The 19,020-nt window shown below is 37.3% G+C and overlaps 1 protein-coding gene across 4 annotated transcripts in view; it reads left to right on the forward strand.

Annotated features, from left to right (window-relative positions):
- Positions 1–19,020, forward strand: part of NEDD4 (NEDD4 E3 ubiquitin protein ligase) — a 193,319-nt gene that overhangs the window by 159,706 nt on the left and 14,593 nt on the right. For 3 of the 4 annotated variants that reach the window (XM_049705989.1, XM_004274657.3, XM_012534771.3), the window contains 12 exons: positions 735–854; positions 2,081–2,284; positions 3,481–3,561; positions 3,788–3,842; positions 3,939–3,997; positions 5,032–5,097; positions 9,076–9,305; positions 10,049–10,170; positions 10,262–10,332; positions 17,936–18,031; positions 18,393–18,466; positions 18,749–18,809. In XM_049705989.1, coding sequence (XP_049561946.1) covers positions 735–854; positions 2,081–2,284; positions 3,481–3,561; positions 3,788–3,842; positions 3,939–3,997; positions 5,032–5,097; positions 9,076–9,305; positions 10,049–10,170; positions 10,262–10,332; positions 17,936–18,031; positions 18,393–18,466; positions 18,749–18,809 — 1,239 coding nt within the window. The remainder of the gene's footprint in view (positions 1–734; positions 855–2,080; positions 2,285–3,480; positions 3,562–3,787; positions 3,843–3,938; positions 3,998–5,031; positions 5,098–9,075; positions 9,306–10,048; positions 10,171–10,261; positions 10,333–17,935; positions 18,032–18,392; positions 18,467–18,748; positions 18,810–19,020) is intronic. The other variant, XR_007475551.1, reaches the window with a different exon arrangement.

Consider the following 19,020-nt stretch of genomic DNA (forward strand, 5'->3'; position numbering starts at 1 on the left):
TGGAAAACTAGACCTCTTTTGTTCATTAGTAATACACTACAATAATCAGCATGTCCCCAGCCCTCACAGAAAGAAAGCAGGGGTAACTTTGACTTGGCACTTATGGGTGATCATATCTGTAGTTTGACTACCTGGGTGCAAATCTCAGCTGCATACTAGCAATGTTATCTGGTAGGAAATTGCTTCCATTTTCTAAGCTTCAGTTTCATCCTTAAGTAAAATGCACCAGTAATCTTAATTATCTCATTAAGGTTTGTGTGGAGGTTAAATGGCATGATCTGTGTTAAAGCACTTAGTGTGTGGTTGTTATTACTCTCGTGATTTTTAGTGTTATCATTCTCATTATTATCTGTCCTACTGGAGTTTTTTTTTTTAAGTGAAATGCTGTACACTTTAAAATATGATTTAAAACATGATTCATTTTAAGGAGAGCTAGCAGGGGGACTTCCCTGGCGGTCCAGTGGTTAAGGCTATGCCTTCCAATGCAAGGGGTGCAGGCTCGATCTCTGGTCGGGGAGCTAAGATCCCACATGCCTCACAGCCAATATACCAAAACGTGAAACATAAGCAATATTGTAACAAATTCAATAAAGACTCTAAAAATGGTCCACATCGAAAAAAAAATCTTAAAAAAAAATAAAAATAAAGAGAGCTAGCAGTGAAAAAGGGATGTGGTCCTTTAAAAAAGGATTCTTTCTTATTAATATTTAATTCTTCTGTTATTCTTCACTTAGCTCTTGCCTACTTCATCTGGATTACCACCAGGTTGGGAAGAAAAACAAGATGAAAGAGGAAGATCATATTACGTGGATCATAATTGCAGAACTACTACCTGGATAAAGCCCACTGTACAGGTACCCTGCAATCTATCCATTAATGTGTTTTCTTACATAATTTGAAAGCTATGGAAGCTATTACGTCACTTTGTAGTATATGCTGGATGCTTCTAATTATTTTCTGATATTGGTGCTAATTGTCTGCCATTTCCGGCCGATCTCTAATATACATGAATCACCGCTTGTTATTATGTAAAACAAGTCCAATTGGGAATAGGAGGACAAAGTAAATGATCTGGTTCACTGGGTAATTGTGTAATTTGAATGGTTAAGATCATTATTTTGCTAAAAGATAATCTTGATGATTAGTATCTATCAAAGAACTTTGTCGTGATGACACTTTGTCCTTGGCAACAGTGAGCGCCTTTTGTGATACTTCCTTGCAAGCATTTAGGAAAATATTTTCTCTTATCACCATGTCTCTTATTGAGAAATTTTTTAAAACTGAAAAGTACAGAGAATAAGATCGTAAATACCGATTTTCTTAACACCCTGAATTTACCGCCATTAACAAATCACCATATATGTTTCTAGACATTTTCTTTTTTAAAATAAAATCTTACAGATAAAACTAAATTCCTTTTAGCCAAGCAGTTGACCCCACTACCCAGAGGGAACTACCATCGTGAGCTTGTTGGGGATTCTTCCTGCCTATTTTATGTACTTAATAGAGAGCTAAACAATGCAAAATGTTATTTATGTCCATGTGTCAAGTTTTGCAAAGATGTATTATATAATTCTAAATATTATTCTGCTCACCATTGTTTTAAAACCCTATCATGTTGTTTTATATATAAATCCAGTGTATTTCTTTTAACTACTGCCTTACATTTCATCACATGAATATATTACCTTTCAGGTATGCATTTCTGTAGTATATGTTTGTCATTCATTTTGTCTTCCCAGCATTTGAACCCACTTTGTGTGTATGGGAAATTCCCACTCTATATGAGTCTTCTGGGTGAGCAAAGACAACCTTCTCCACTTGGCACTGCAGCTTCCCTTGCAACTAGGGCTAACAGACTGACGGTTAACCAGCATTCTTACTGCTCAAGAATCAGCTGAGAAATTGTAAATTATTTTAAAAACAAACTTTGACAAAACACTGTATTGGAAAAATGAGCCTCCAATCTTTAGGCCTATTTATAATTGTGTGTGCTGTTTGCAGGTTAAGTTACCTTTTTAACCACAGCTATTTGTGTGTTCTCTATAAACACTGCAACACGATTAAATTAACGTTCTAGGCCACAGTGGAGACCAGTCAGCTACCATCAAGCCAGGGTTCTTCTGCAGGCCCTCACCCACAGGCCCCCACGAGTGACGCAGCACAGCAAGTGACCCAGCCATCTGAAGTGGAGCAAGGATTCCTTCCCAAAGGCTGGGAAGTCCGGCATGCACCAAACGGGAGGCCTTTCTTCATTGACCACAACACCAAAACCACCACCTGGGTAACTTTAGTGCTCTCCAGTTTAAATTTATAACAACAATAATAGTCTCTCATGTGTAGTTCTTGATAATCTTTAATTATACATTAATATACCCTACATTTCCTAGTCCTCATTTAGAGATAGGTTGAATTCTTAATAGGATTATTTCTATTCAATATGTTTATGCCTATTTTTAATATTTGGGGGGATTGTCATGGAGATACATTTACTTCCTGTTTGCAGTTTTGGGGGTTTTTGTTTGTTTGTCTTTGTGTGTGTGTGTTTTTTTGGTCACACTGTGCAGCTTGTGGGATCTTAGTTCCCCAACCAGGGATCGAACCCACGCCCCCCTGCAGTGGAAGTGTGGAGTCCTAACCACTGGACTGCCAGGGAATTACCATGTTTGCAGTTTTTAGCTCACTAGCCATGAATACTGAGGAAGATATTTAGTCATAATCCTTTCCCTTTATATGAGGCTTATAGTTCCAAAGTACTTTTGAATCCATATCTCATAGTACCCAAAAAAACTTATGAGACTAGGTAGAATAGGTATTTTTATGTTAAGATGAGGCTTAAAGTTGTTGAGCAGTTGGTTCACCAGTAATTGAAAAATTACTGAAAATCAGCTGCAGGTGAAGAGATTTTGATTAATAAATTTGTTTAAAACACCAATATACCTAAATAAAACTAAAATTATACAATAAATGATTTAAGAAAATAATATTAAAATTATACATCAATAAATTAAATTTTGTTTTCTTTCAACAATTTGAATTGCCTTTAATAACCTTTTTGCGCTTACCTTCCTATCTTTCATAAATATTAATAAATTAACACCTTAGCAGCTAGGTGCCTAAAAGCATGTTCAGGGCCTCAGAAATAACATGTGCTCCAGTTTTATGTCCCACTCTTACACCAGTTTTTATTTAGAGAAGAGCCCTAAGTAGTGACACAGTCCATAAAGAGTGGGCAAAATACTCCGAATGGTTTCTGTGAAAGAGGTAGTGAGTTAATACTGATCCTCCTCTGAGATCTGAGAACTGAATATTGTAGCCTGTGAGTGATAGATTTTAGATGAGAACCTATTATCTCATAGAGTAAGCAAAAGAAATAAAAGTGATATCCATTGATATTAGAAAACGTAGTAACAGATTGACTTTCATGATTTTAAAGTTTGTGTGTGTGTATTGTTTTCTTTATTTCCTCTACCAAAAAAGGAAGATCCAAGACTGAAAATTCCAGCTCATGTGAGAGGAAAGACATCACTTGATTCCTCCAATGACCTGGGGCCTTTACCTGTAAGTTTCTAGAACTGCTACCCATCTAACTTGGCTATCTCAAACATTTGTATTTTGGAATTCAGTAGTTCTTTAACAACTATAATTAATATTATTGTTGAAGTGTTGATGTCTTCTACTAAGAATGGAATATGCAACTTAAATCAACCATATAACCAAATCTATTTCTCTGCCCATACATCGAAAACCGTTTCCTAACATAACTGAAATATATTCTTCATTATAGCCAGGATGGGAAGAAAGAACTCACACCGATGGAAGAATCTTCTACATAAATCACAGTATGTGCAATGTGATTATTCTCATTACATTATCTTTTGCAGTATCGAATTTTGTACATGAGGATGGAGACCATCTTTTTTTCTCTCTTTCTTCAGATATAAAAAGAACGCAATGGGAAGATCCTCGGTTGCAGAATGTAGCCATAACTGGACCAGTAAGTCTCTTTGTATCAGGATCCTCTGATGGGGTTGTCCACTTACCTGTCTCTTCAAGGGTGTTTGATCAAGGACATAGCACTAAAGGTGTTGAGAGGAAAGCACATTTGCAGATCTCCCCTCTCCCCACCGCCCATACACCAGGTCTCAGTTATTTGAAAAGAGCATATAAAGTCGTTATCCTTACTCTGCGTGGCAGCCTTGTGAAACCAGTGAGCCAGATAGTCAAATACTGAGGCAGTGGTCTGCCGTGCTCAGGCTAGTACTTGTCTGAAGAAGAAGGCTGGCAATCCTCAGCAGATCAAAGGAGCCAAGAGCGTATCTGGTGAGGAAGCAGAGAGCACCGTATCAACTCAGGGTCATGACTTGAACTTTTTGGTTGAAATCGTTGTAAATACCGGTATATAAGACGTACTCACATTTAAGTACAATTATCACCATGTATGATGTTTACACTGCTCTTGAGTCAGATTAACGATAGGAAAATCATTTTCCTCTTTTATATAGCTTCTTTTTCCAACTTCAGTTTTTCAGATTTTAACTGTTTCCTAATTCACAAAAATAAGTAAAATTGAAGATACAGTTCTTGTAGATTACTCTTCTGATTCCATGTTTAGTCTTTTAAAGTAATGGATAAAAAAGGCAACTCCTCAGAGTTCAAGCAAAAAGTATATTTTTCAAATTACTCCTTTAATGAAGAAATCACTTTGAAAGCCTCTTTAGAAATGGAAATGTTCATTTCTAATATTTCTCTACTTGGAAGACATTTCCTGTTTCTGGCCTGTTGCATTTCAAGAGTATTGCATGATGAAAATTACAGCCATAGGAATTGCTGAATACAATTTTATCTTAAACAGAGAAATTAAAAATTTTTAAATTATATATATGGTTTTTCTTTGAATTAAACTTTTCAAATATTCTCTTTTAATGCCTTTAACTTATGTTCATCAAATACCCAGAGGGGAGTTTGTAAAATTGTTCCAGAATGAAACAACTTAAACCTTCTTTATTTTTCCAACATTTTCAACTCAAGGCAGTGCCCTACTCCAGGGATTACAAAAGAAAGTATGAGTTCTTCCGAAGAAAGTTGAAGAAGCAGGTTAGTGATACTTATAACGAGTTCTCAGGAATGATTGTCATATAGACTGAAAGCATGAGAAATGCATTTTAATAAGTAACAGAGAATTTATTCTATATATTAACAACTTTGAATAGTTTCTTTTAGGGAAAGGATGTGTATTTTTTGAGTACCTGTAATATATGATTAGAGACCACAGTTATTTTATGTCTTTATTTTTCAGTATACCTTGTAATATAGAAAAATAGTATTAGAAGTGTGCTTTTAAAGAGCTCTAACCTGGTTCCCTCGTGGGTTTGTGGGGTTTGGGTTTTGTAGAAACTAAGCAAGAATAACTCAGGAGATTATCCCCAGGCCTGGACTTAATTGTGTAGGAGGACTCTCTGGATTCCTTTTCTGCTTTGACTATTGTTTTCCAGTGTTAGTCATTCGTTATTTACAGCTTCAAATATAATATATCTCTGCATAATTTGACAGTACAGCTGTGGTTGGAGCAGTCCTCTTATTGCTTGTCTCCTTCTGCTTATCAGAAATGTTCACTACTCTTTTTTCCATCACCACAAATTCATTATGTTTGGAACTAAACTCATCTGCCCATCTATTTCATTTCTGTTGGTGATGACTATTTTTTTTTTTTTAGTAATTTTTAAAAATTGAAAGATTCTTTAAATTCCATAGTGCTTTAGTTTTCAAAGGTTTCACACACACGATTTCATGTAACTCTATAATAACCCTTCCCCCCCAAGTCTGTATTGCCCCTCCCCCCTTCCCTCTCCCCCTGGTAGCCACTAATTTGTTTTCTATATCTGTGAAGGTGATGACCATTTTTTAATGCCTTTCTAATTTGCTCGTGCTTTTCCCCTTGCCCTGCAGTTTAGGAGTACTGCCACTAGGTGGCTATATTGGGTTATACTTACTTGCCTTCCAAGCCAGAAGCCTGCTTTTCCAGATTCAAGATGGTGGGTCTGCTTCCACAGATTTTCTCATCCTAAATTTAACAAAAAAATGAAATATGATAGTTTTATAGTGCAAATATTTTATGCCTGAATAAAGCCCTAAAATGTCATCAATGTTTTAAACTCATTTTCAATAATAATTTTATGTTAAAATCACTCGAAATTTGTTTTCTACCTCTTAAAATTATTTGGGATTTTAAGTCTATTTTGAGTTACTTGTCTGGTAAATATTTTCATTCTTAATGACAGTGTATTGGTGGAATAGAAGCACTAGCTTCTCCATTTGCCAGTCTGAACACTTATAAGCATGTTACAGTATCTAATGGTTGATGAGGCAGCAGGTCACAGAACACAAAAACCATAATGAAAGCAGTAATATTTATTGAGCTTTCACTACATAACAGGCGTTTTTCTTAACAAGTTACGTGTATTATCTACGTGTAATCTCTACAATAACTCTATAAGGAAGGGACTGTTATTATCACATTTTAAATCTGAGGAAACTGAGGTTCAGAGAAATTAGGCAATGTGATCAAGTTCCATGGTTATTAGTGGCAAAGCCAGAAACAAACCAAGTGGTCTAGCGCCAGAGTCCATTCTCTTAAGCCACCTGACATATCAGATTGGTGATTAAGAGAAGAAATTACCCAGAATGCAACAAAGATACATAAAAAGATGAAAATTATGAAAGAAAGCTTAAGAAGCATGAAGCTGTTCCAGAAAGAGAGACTGGAGAGCCTGAGAAAAGAGGCTGAGAATCCGAATCCTCAGTTTAACAAAATTTCCCAAGCAGGATTTAAAAATTAAAATCCCTATCTGGACACATCACAGCAAAAGAGCAAGATGGAGATGAAAATATCTAAATCAGTGCTCCAGAGCTTTGAGCTGTCTTTAACCTTTTCTTCTGCCTAATCCTTAACATCTCATTAGTTAGGAATAAGGGTGGCTGATCATTACGGAGATCACTGCATGCCTGGTATCACGTCAGCGCAAGAAATGCGCTATCCTGATAAGTCCTGAAACAGCGCCCTGAGGGTCAGTATTATCGTCCCTGTTTTATAGGTGAGGAAATTAAGCCTTTGAAAAGATGTGTGAGGTGAAGCCGGGACTTGAACACAGTGTCCCCTGACTCTAGAACCCATGCATGGTCCACCACGCAGCTCAGAGGTGGAAATTTCTCCTTCAGCCCTCTCTTCGTTGCCACTGCTCACTCACATGGTCCACTCGTCTTCTCTCACACGGTCTGTTTCAGGGGTCTTTCACTGACCAGCACGTTTCTTGTCTCTCCTTAAAAACACCCTTTACACTCGACGCCATCAGCCTCTGAGAACCCACCAGTCCGATCCTGTGGCTTCCTGCTCAGCAGCTCTTCCTGGTCAGCCTTCGCGCTGTCTACACTGTGGCCTCACACTGCTTCTAAACCGTCTTGCTTTCTAATCCCTCCTCTCCCTCCCCTCCTCCTTCTGTACCATCCAGCTGTCAGATGGCTTAGACCCCTCCTGCATGCTGTTGCTCAGTCCCTGTCTCCCTTCCCCTCTTTTTTTTTTTTTTTTCAGTACGCGGGCCTCTCACCGCCGGGCCTCTCCTGTTGCGGAGCACAGGCTCAGCGGCCATGGCTCACGGGCCCAGCAACTCCACGGCATGTGGGATCTTCCCGGACCGGGGCACGAACCCGTGTCCCCTGCATCAGCAGGCGGACTCCCAACCACTGCACCACCAGGGAAGCCCTCTCCCTTCCCCTCTTGAAGCCTCCTTGATTGTCTCACTTGCAATTAATAGCTCAGTCTCTTTGCCCACAAGAACTTTGCGTCTATTTCTATTTTTAACAATTTTCCTACCTTTTAAATCTCAGAATTAGTAACATTTACATTTGTTTCTCACACACACACCAAATTATAAACTCCTTGAAAACGTGACCACATCTTATGCCATGTTTTTATTCCCTTTTCCTCCCATCTCTGCCCCCGCTGTGATACCTACCTAGCATGGACCTAGCCCAGAGCGGGCCTTCAGTAAATGCTTGCTGAGTTACCTGCACTGTTTGCCTAGTGCCTAAAATTCTAAAATTCCTTTTCTCCAATCTTACCACTTTTTAAAATTGCATAAGCAGCAGAGGAAACTGATTATGTTATGCTTATATTGCTTATATAAACTGCTTGTATTATTATGTTTCTATAGGACTTTCTACTTTTCTTAAATATGAGAGTGAAATTGATTTTTTTTCCCCTTAGAGCTAACCCTCTTTTTGAAGTGACAGAATATTTATAGTATGTTTCCTTTTCATGGTTTCCACTTGAACGTTGCACACAAAGCACTCAAGAATAAAATATTCAGATATATTTCTATGTAATTTACAAGGTCTGCCTAAAAGCATAGTTACGTACATTTGTCATATAAGCAAAGTATGGACAAAAGATGAGTGAGGCAACAGAGCTCATTCACTAAGAACAGAGAGTCAGGAGCTAAGACTTTCTTAACTTGTATCTTTAGTTTCTTCACCCATAAAATGAAGACAATAATAGTAGCTTCTTCATAGTGTTGTTATGAGGAGTAAGTGAGTTAACCCACTAAAATGCTGGGAACAGTATGGGCACAGTCTGTAAATGTTAGCACCTGTTAATGAGTGAAGCAGGCAGGCTCCAAGGAGGAAAAGTGGAGGGCAGGGAAGAACCCTGAGCCAACAGGCACACAAGTAGCAGGCAGTGGCTAGACTGACTGCAGGTCACAGAATGGTCTTCTTCATTGGATCTTAAGACGGAAAGAACTGTTCATGAAGTACCTTCACGTGAGCGTTATTACCACCATCAGTAGCTGCTTCTTCAGATGTGAAAATCAGAAGTCTATGTAATTAAGTGACTAGAGAAAATGCATGAGTGCTTTCATACTGTGGAGGAAATACAGACAATATACCTAGTCCTGTTTTCCCTGAAAAAGGATCTTGGGCACAGGGTAGAATACAATGAATTTTATAACGTTCATGAGAGAAATGTGTCGTCTTGTTGAATTGATTTAAACCATTAGTCTCTCTTCTCTGGGTTTTCAGAATGACATTCCAAACAAATTTGAAATGAAACTTCGCCGTGCAACTGTCCTTGAGGACTCTTACAGGAGAATTATGGGGGTCAAGAGAGCAGACTTCCTCAAGGCTAGACTGTGGATTGAGTTTGATGGCGAAAAGGGACTAGATTATGGAGGAGTCGCCAGAGAATGGTTCTTTCTGATTTCGAAGGAAATGTTTAACCCTTATTATGGGTTGTTTGAATATTCTGCTACGTAAGTACCTTTACAATGACTGTATACAGAAAGAAAATAACTGTTTTGAAAGTAACAGAGCGATGTGATGCAAGGAAAATGTACATCATAGTGTGTCAGAAAACGGAGACTGTAAGTAATGTTGTTTCAGAAATAACTTTTTAAAATTATGGTGAAATATACATAACATAAAATTTACCATTTTTATCATTTTAAGTACATAGTTCAGTGGCATTAAGTACAATACATTCATTGTTGTGTAACCATCACCACCATCCATCTGCAGTACTTTTTCATCATCCCAAACTGAAACTCCATACCCTTTAAACACTATCTCCCCCATTCCCTGGCATTAACCGTTCTACTTTCTGTCTCTCTGAATTTGACTATTCTCAGTACCTCATATAAGTAGAATCATACAGTATTTGTCTTTTTGTAACTGACTTCATTAGCATAATGTCTTCAAGGTTGTATCCATGTAGCAGCATGTGGTAGAATTTCCTTCTTTTTGAAGGCTATATAATACCCCGTTATGTGTATCTACCGCATTTTGTTTATCCATTTATCTTTCAATAACATTTTGGATTGTTTCCACCTTTTGATCCAAATGACTATTTTTAAAACCATTAAATCCAATGGTGTAATATGGTTCTAACAGAGGTAAACAACTCTGAAAAGAGGGAGATGATTTACAGTTATTTAGTCATATTAAAATTTTTGTATGAAATATAGAAAGGAACATTCAAATGTGGTTATCTTTACAGGGATAATTATACCCTACAGATAAATCCCAACTCTGGATTGTGTAATGAAGATCACCTCTCTTACTTCAAGTTTATTGGCCGGGTAGCTGGGATGGCAGTTTATCATGGCAAACTGTTGGATGGTTAGTATTAAGCCTAAAACTTTTTTTTTAATGTAATTATCTGATTTCTTTCACTTGGTAATCATTTTGAATATATTTGATTTTTTGCAAGGCTTTTTCATCCGCCCATTTTACAAGATGATGCTGCACAAGCCAATAACACTTCATGATATGGAATCGGTGGTATGTCTTTTTCACTTATAAAGTATGATAGAACAGGCAAATGAATATCTTACAGGCTTACCTTTTAATAATGAAAAAACTCAATAGATGTGCCAAAATACAAATGAACATTTTTCCCCAACATTTTATTATGAAAATTTTCTAACGCATAATGAAATTGAAAGTATTTTACAATGGCTATGTGCGTATCCACCACCCAGATTACACAATTGGCTTTTTATCTATACTCACTTGTCCACACCCCCATCCATCAATCCATCCTGGTTTTTTGATGCATTTCAAAGAAAGTTGCATATATCAGTAAACGTCTCTCTAAATACTTCAACATGTTATACATCAGTTTTATGCATTTCTTGCATCAGTATTTGAATTGTGATGAACGGCATATGTTTTCAAAATGGCAGTCCAAAAGCAAGGCCTTGAGATTAGGCTACTACAAAGAAACAGAAACCCGATAAAAAGGTGGGCTTGTAGGAGAGCACCGGAATCACAACTAACTGCTGAACAAGCATCGACAGGAAGACACTGGAACTCACCAAAAGAGATACCCCACATCCAAAGACAAAGGAGAAACCACAATGAGACAGTAGGAGGGGCGCAATCACAGTAAAATCAAATCCCATAACTGCTGGGTGGGTGACTCACAAACTGGAGAACACTTATACCACAGAAGTTAACCCACTGGTGTGAAGGTTCTGAGCCCCACGTCAGGCTTCCCACCCTGGGGGTCCGGCAAAGGGAAGAGGAATTCCTGGAGAATCACACTTTGAAGGCTAGTGGGATTTGATTGCAGGACTTTGACAGGACTGGGGTAAACAAAGACTCCACTCTTGGAGGGCACACACAAAGTAGTTTGTGCATCGGGACCCAGGGGAAGGAGCAGTGACCCCATAGGAGACTGAACCAGACCTACCTGCTAGTGTTGGAGGGTCTCCTGCAGAGGCGGGGGGTGGATGTGTCTCACCATGAGGACAAGGACACTGGCAGCAGAAGTTCTGGGAAGTACTCCTTGGCGTGAGCCCTCCCAGAGTCCACCATTAGCCCCACCAAAGAGCCCAGTAGTCTCCAGTGCTGGGTTGCCTCAGGCCAAACAACCAACAGGGAGGGAACCCAGCCCCAGCCATCAGCAGACAAGAAGATTAAAGTTCTGCTGAGCTCTGCCCACCAGAGCAACAGTCAGCTCTACCCACCACCAGTCCCTCCCATCAGAAAACTTGGAAAAGCCTCTTAGATAGCCTCATCCACCAGAGGGCAGACAAAAGAAGCAAGAAGAACTACAATCCTGCAGCCTGTGGAACAAAAACTACATTCACAGAAAGATAGACAAGATGAAAGGCAGAGGGCTATGTACAAGATAGAGGAACAAGATAAAACCCCAGATAAGCAACTAAATGAAGTGGAGATAGGAAACATTCCAGAAAAAGAATTCAGAATAATGATAGCGAAGATGATCCAGGACCTCGGAAAAAGAATGGAGGCAAAGAATGGGAAGGTGCAAGAAATGTTTAACAAACACCTAGAAAAATTAAAGAACAAACAAAACAGAGATGAACATACAATAACTGAAATGAAAAAAACACTAGAAGGAATCAATAGCACAATAACTGAGGGAGAAGAACAGATAAGTGACCTGGAAGACAGAATGTTGGAATTCAGTGCTGCAGAACAGAATAAAGAAAAAAGAATGAAAAGAAATGAAGACAGCCTAAGAGACATCTGAGACAACATTAAACACAACAACATTCTCATTACAGGGGTCCCAGAAGGAGAAGATAGAGAGAAAGGACCCGAGAAAATATTTGCAGAGATTATAGTGGAAAACTTCCCTAACATGGGAAAGGAAATAGCCACCCAAGTCCAGGAAGCACAGAGAGTCCCAGGAAGGATAAACCCAAAGAGAAACACGCTGAGACACATAGTAATCAAACTGGCAAAAATTAAAGACACAGAGAAAGTATTGAAATCAACAAGGGAAAAATGACAAATAACATACAAGGGAACTCCCATAAGGTTAACAGCTGATTTCTCAGCAGAAACTCTACAAGCCAGAAGGGAGTGGCATGATACACTTAAAGTGATGAAAGGAAAGAACCTACAACCAAGATTACTCTCCCTAGCAAGGATCTCAGTCAGATTCCACGGAGAAATCAAAAGCTTTACAGACAAGCAAAAGCTAAGAGAATTCAGCACTACCAAACCAGTTCTACAACAAATGCTAAAGGAACCTCTCTAAGTGGGAAACACAAGACAAAAAAGGACCTACAAAAACAAACCCGTAACAATTAAGAAAATGGTAATAGGAACATACATATCGATAATTACCTTAAACGTGAATGGATTAAATGCTCCAGCCAAAAGACACAGGCTCGCTGAATGGATACAAAAACAAGACCCATATATATGCTGTCTACAAGAGACCCACTTCAGACCTAGGGACACATTCAGACTGAAAGTGAGGGGATGGAAAAAAATATTCCATGCAAATGGAAATCAAAAGAAAGCTGGAGTAGCAATACTCATATCAGATAAAGTAGACTTTAAAACAAAGAATGTTACAAGAGACAAGGAAGGACACTACATAATGATCAAGGGATCAATCCAAGAATAAGATATAACAATTATAAATATATATGCACCCAAGACAAGAGCACCTCAATACATAAGGCAACTGCTAACAGCTATAAAAGAGGAAATCGACAGTAACACGATAATAGTGGGGGACTTTAACACCTCATTTACACCAATGGACAGATCATCCAAACAGAAAATTAATAAGGAAACACAAGCTTTAAATGACACAATAGACCAGATAGATTTAATTGATATTTATAGGACATACCTTCCAAAAAAAGCAGATTACACTTTCTTCTCAAGTGTGCATGGAACATTCTCCAGGATAGATCACACCTTGGATCACAAGTCAAGCCTCACTAAATTCAAAAAAATTGAAATCATATCAAGCATCTTTTCTGACCACAACGTTATCAGATTACAAATCAATTACAGGGGAAAAAAATGTAAAAAACACAAACACATGGAGCCTAAGCAGTGCATTACTAAATAACCAAGAGATCACTGAAGAAATCAAAGAGGAGATCAAAAAATACCTAGAAACAAATGACAACGAAAACATGACGATCCAAAACCTATGGGATGCATCAAAAGCAGTTCTAAAAGGGAAGTTTATAGCTATACAAGCCTACCTCAAGAAACAAGAAAAATCTCAAATAAACAATCTAACCTTACACCTAAAGGAACTAGAGAAAGAAGTACAAACAAACCCCAAAATTTGCAGAAGGAAACAAATCATAAAGAGCAGAGCAGAAATAAATGAAATAGAAACAAAGAAAACAATAGCAAAGATCAATAAAACTAAAAGCTGCTTCTTTGAGAAGATAAACAAAATACATAAACCATTACCCAGACTCATCAAGAAAAAGAGGGAGAGGACTCAAATCAATAAAATAACAAATGAAAAAGGAGAAGTTACAACAGACACTGCAGAAATACAAAGCATCCTAAGAGACTACTACAAACAACTCTACGCCAATAAAATGGACAACCTGGAAGAAATGGAAAAATTCTTAGAAAGGTATAACCTTCCAAGACTGAACCAGGAAGAAATAGAAAATATGAACAGACCAATCACAAGTAATAAAATTGAAACTGTGATTTAAAATCTTCCAACAAAAAAAGTTCAGGCCCATACAGCTTCACAGGTGAATTCTATCAAATATTTAGAGAAGAGCTAACACCCATCCTTCTCAAACTCTTCCAAAAAATTGCAGAGGAAGGAACACTCCCAAACCCATTCTATGAGGCCACCATCACCCTGATACCAAAACCAAAGATACTCAAAAAAAGAAAATTACAGACCAGTATCACTGATGAATATAGATGCAAAAATCCTCAACAAAATACTAGCAAACAGAATCCAACAACACATTAAAAGGATCATACACCATGATCAAGTGGGATTTATCCCAGGGATGCAAGGATTCTTCAGTATATGCAAATCAATCAATGTGATACACCATTTTAACAAATTGAAGGATAAAAACCATATGATCATCTCAGTAGATACAGAAAAAGCTTTTGACAAAATTCAACACTGATTTATGATAAAAACTCTCCACAAAGTGGGCATAGAGGGAACCTACCTCAACATAATAAAGGCCATATATGACAAACCTACAGCAAACATCATTCTCAATGGTGAAAAACTGAAAGCATTTCCTCTAAGATCAGAAACAAGACAAGGATGTCCACTCTTGCCTCTATTATTTGACATAGTTTTGGAAGGCCTAGCCACGGCAATCAGAGGAGAAAAAGAAATAAAAGGAATACAAATTGGAAAAGAAGAAGTGAAACTGTCACTGTTTGCAGATGACATGATACTATACATAGGGAATCCTAAAGAGGCCACCAGAAAACTACTAGAGGTAATCAATGAATTTGGTAAAATTGCAAGATACAAGATTAATGCACAGAAATCTCTTGCATTCCTATACACTAATCATGAAAATCTGAAAGAGAAATTAAGGAAACAGTCCCATTTACCACTGCAACAAAAAGAATAAAATACCTAGGAATAAACCTACCTAAGGGGACAAAAGACCTGTATGCAGAAAACTATAAGACACTGTTGAAAGAAATTAAAGATGATACGAACAGATGGAGAGATATACCATGTTTTTGGATTGGAAGAATTAATATTGTGAAAATGACTATACTACCCAAAGCAATCTACAGATTCAATGCAATCCCTATCAAATTACCAGTGGCATTTTTCACAGAACTAGAACAAAAAATCTTAAAATTTGTATGGAGATACAAAAGACCCCGAATAGCCAAAGCAGTGTTGAGGGAAAGAAACGGAGCTGGAGGAATCAGACTCCCGGACTTCAGACTATACTACAGAGCTGCAGTAATCAAGACAGTATGGTACTGGCACAAAAACAGAAATGTAGATCAATGGAACAGGATAGAAAGCCCAGAGATAAACCCAAGCAACTATGGTCAACCTATCTATGACAAAGGAGGAAAAGATATATAATGGAGAAAAGACAGTCTCTTCAATAAGTGGTGCTGGGAAAACTGGACAGCTACATGTAAAAGAATGAAATTAGAACACTCCCTAACACCATACACAAAAATAAACTCAAAATGGATTCGAGACCTAAACGTAAGACTGGACACTATTAAACTCTTAGAGAAAAACATATAAGAACGCTCTTTGACATAAATCACAGCAAGATCTTTTGTGATCCACCTCCTAGAGTAATGGAAATAAAAACAAAAATAAACAAATGGGACCTAATGAAACTTAAAAGCTTTTGCAAAGCAAAGGAAACTGCAAACAAGATGAAAAGACAACCCTCAGTATGGGAGAAAATATTTGCAAATGAATCAACAGACAAAGGATTAATCTCCAAAATATATAAACAGCTCATGCAGCTCAATATTAAAAAAACAAACAATCCAGTGAAAAATGGGCAGAAAACAAACAATCCAGTGAAAAATGGGCAGAAGACCTAAATAGACATTTCTCCATAGAAGACATATAGATGGCCAAGAAGCACATGAAAAGCTGCTCAACCTCTCTAATTATTAGAGAAATACAAATCAAAACTACAATGAGGTATCATCTCACACCAGTTAGAATGGGCATCATCAGAAAATATACAAACAACAAATGCTGGAGAGGGTGTGGAGAAAAGGGAACCCTCTTGCACTGTTGGTGGGAATGTAAATAGATACCGCCAGTATGGAGAACAGTATGGAGGTTCCTTAAAAAACTAAAAATAGAATTACCATATCACCCAGCAATCCCACTGCTGGGCATATACCCAGAGAAAACCATATTGCAAAAAGACACATGCACCCCAATGTTCATTGCAGTACAATTTACTGCATGGACATGAAAGCAACCTAAATGCCCATCTACAGATGAATGGATAAAGAAGATGTGGTACATATATACAATATACAATGGAATATTACTCATCCATAAAAGGGAACGAAATTGGATCATGTGTAGAGACATGGATGAATCTAGAGACTGTCATACAGAGTGAAGTAAGTCAGAAAGAGAAAAACAAATATCGTATATTAACGCATATATGTGGAACCTAGAAAAATGGTACAGATGAACCGGTTTGCAGGGCACAAATTGAGACACAGATGTAGAGAACAAACGTATGGACACCAAGGGGAGAAAGTGGCGGGGCGGGGGGTGGGGTGGGGCGGCGTGGTGGGATGAATTGGGAGATTGGGATTGACATGTATACACTGATGTGTATAAAATGGATAACTAATAAGAACCTGCTATATAAAAAAATAAATAAAATTAAATTTTTAAAAAAATGTATTATACTTATATTCCCTAGTGGATTAAAAAAAAAAAGCTCACCAAAGAAGGCTTATGCAAGGAATCAAGAAGTTGATGACTTATTTTGACCACCTGAAGTGGCAACCTGGGTCCATTAAAAAAAAAAGACACATGCACCCCAATGTTCATTGCAGCACTATTTACAATAGCCAGGTCATGGAAGCAACCTAAATGCCCATCTACAGATGAATGGATAAAGAAGATGTGGTACATATATACAATGGAATATTACTCAGCTATAAAAAGGAACGAAATTGGGTAATTTGTCGAGATGTGGATGGATCTCGAGACTGTCATACAGAGTGAAGTAAGGCAGAAAGAGAAAAACAAATGTATATTAACGCATATATATATGGAACCTAGAAAAAGTGGTACAGATGAACCATTTTTTGCAGGGCAGAAATTGAGACACAGGTGTAGAGAACAAACATATGGACACCAACGGGGCAAAGTGAGGGGTGGGTGGTGGTGTGATGAATTGAGAGATTGGGATTGACATATATACACTAATAGGTATAAAATGGATAACTAGTAAGAACCTGCTGTATAAAAAAATTAATAAAATATAAAAATTAATAAAAGAAACAGAAACCCAAGGATTAAATCCTTGACCATAACTTTGTAACCTACGCTGAATAGCATCACACAGTGTGTGAACACATGGATTCCGAGACCTCGTCTGTGTTACCAAGTCCCATTTTTGTGACACATTATTTGTGTGAACAGTATAATTCTTCATAAATCATAAAATTGCACAGTTACTGGCGTTGGTTCACTGAAGTTTTGTATTGAATTTGAGATTTTTCTTCAACTTGGGCCAGGTATAAATAACGGCCTCCTCAGAGCTGCTTAAACACTTCAAACACAGTCTCACAGGCCACGTGAAACAGGTGTTGAGTGCTCCTGAGTGTGCACGGCTGTCAGGATTCATGTCAAAACTGACCCTTCAACTGGATAATAAAATCTGTACCTCCACTACTTCCAAACAGAGTTAGACTTCGAAACTTTTAAGCAGGCACCAAGTTGTTGATATATGCACTTATACTTACTGGTCATTCATCTCTTTGTAACACTTGTGTGTGTGTGTAAAAGATGTCCAACTGACCTTTTCATCTTTTGTCCAATTATTCAGACCCTCAGCATACTTTCTCTGCAGGTTCAGGTATCTTCTTTCTATACACAAATTTTAAATATGCAATCTTTCCCATTTAGGATAGTGAGTATTACAATTCACTAAGATGGATTCTTGAAAACGATCCAACAGAACTGGACCTCAGGTTTGTCATAGATGAAGAACTTTTTGGACAGGTTTGTAAATTTTGATTAATTAAAATGGTACATAAATTGTGGAACTTTAGAACTTAAGTTTAATAACTTAAGTGAAATGTCATAACTTAAGTTTAGATGTTAAATAATGCATGTACTCAACATATTTCTGCACTCTATTTTTAAATTTATTTTCCAGTAACGAAAGCTGTCTCTCAGAAAGAATTTCTGCTTCTTTAACATTTGACTCATTCCATATTTATTTTAGTAAAACTAATATTTCAAGTTTTCTTAGCTTTTGAATGGATTTAATTTAAAACACCAGGTTTCTGGTATAACTATCATATTTATACTTAATTTTTTTCACTAAAATAACATATCAAGGTATCATGCTTAATTTTAGACCCATCAACATGAGTTGAAAATCGGCGGGTCAGAAATAGTCGTCACCAATAAGAACAAAAAGGAATATATTTAGTAAGTATTTTGTTGTAAGTATTTTACTCTATTTAGTAAATTATTGGAAATAATTTTATACTTCTTTCTGGGAAGACTCTTTGTACCTTCTTTCTCTTACCCCAGAGTCAGAGCCTCAATGTTCTTTTTCTCTTTTTGTAACCATGTCATATTACTCACTCATGTTCATGTTTTTGCCTTGGGCTTAGCTAGTCTTTATTTTTTGTTTCTAACCAGAATACATGTACCTTAACAGTTTTTCTTGTTTCCTGTGAAAACGATGAAATGTTTTGTTTGTTTTAGTCTTGTAATACAATGGCGATTTGTAAACCGAATCCAGAAGCAAATGGCTGCTTTTAAAGAGGTACTCATTTTGTTTCCTCTTCTATAACTTCAAAGTACAGTCCATAAGTTTTAAATATTGGGCCTTATCATGTCAGAGAAAAAGTAGTATATGACTTTTTAAAACCATTTTAAATTCATTTTCATACTGACAAAATATTAAATGAATAGATGTTGAGTTAAAATGCAATCATTCAAGAAATCCATGCAATAAACAGTCCTCCTTAACATGG

This window comes from Orcinus orca, chromosome 2, assembly GCF_937001465.1.
Source record: "Orcinus orca chromosome 2, mOrcOrc1.1, whole genome shotgun sequence".
Classification (NCBI taxonomy): Eukaryota; Metazoa; Chordata; class Mammalia; order Artiodactyla; family Delphinidae; genus Orcinus; species Orcinus orca.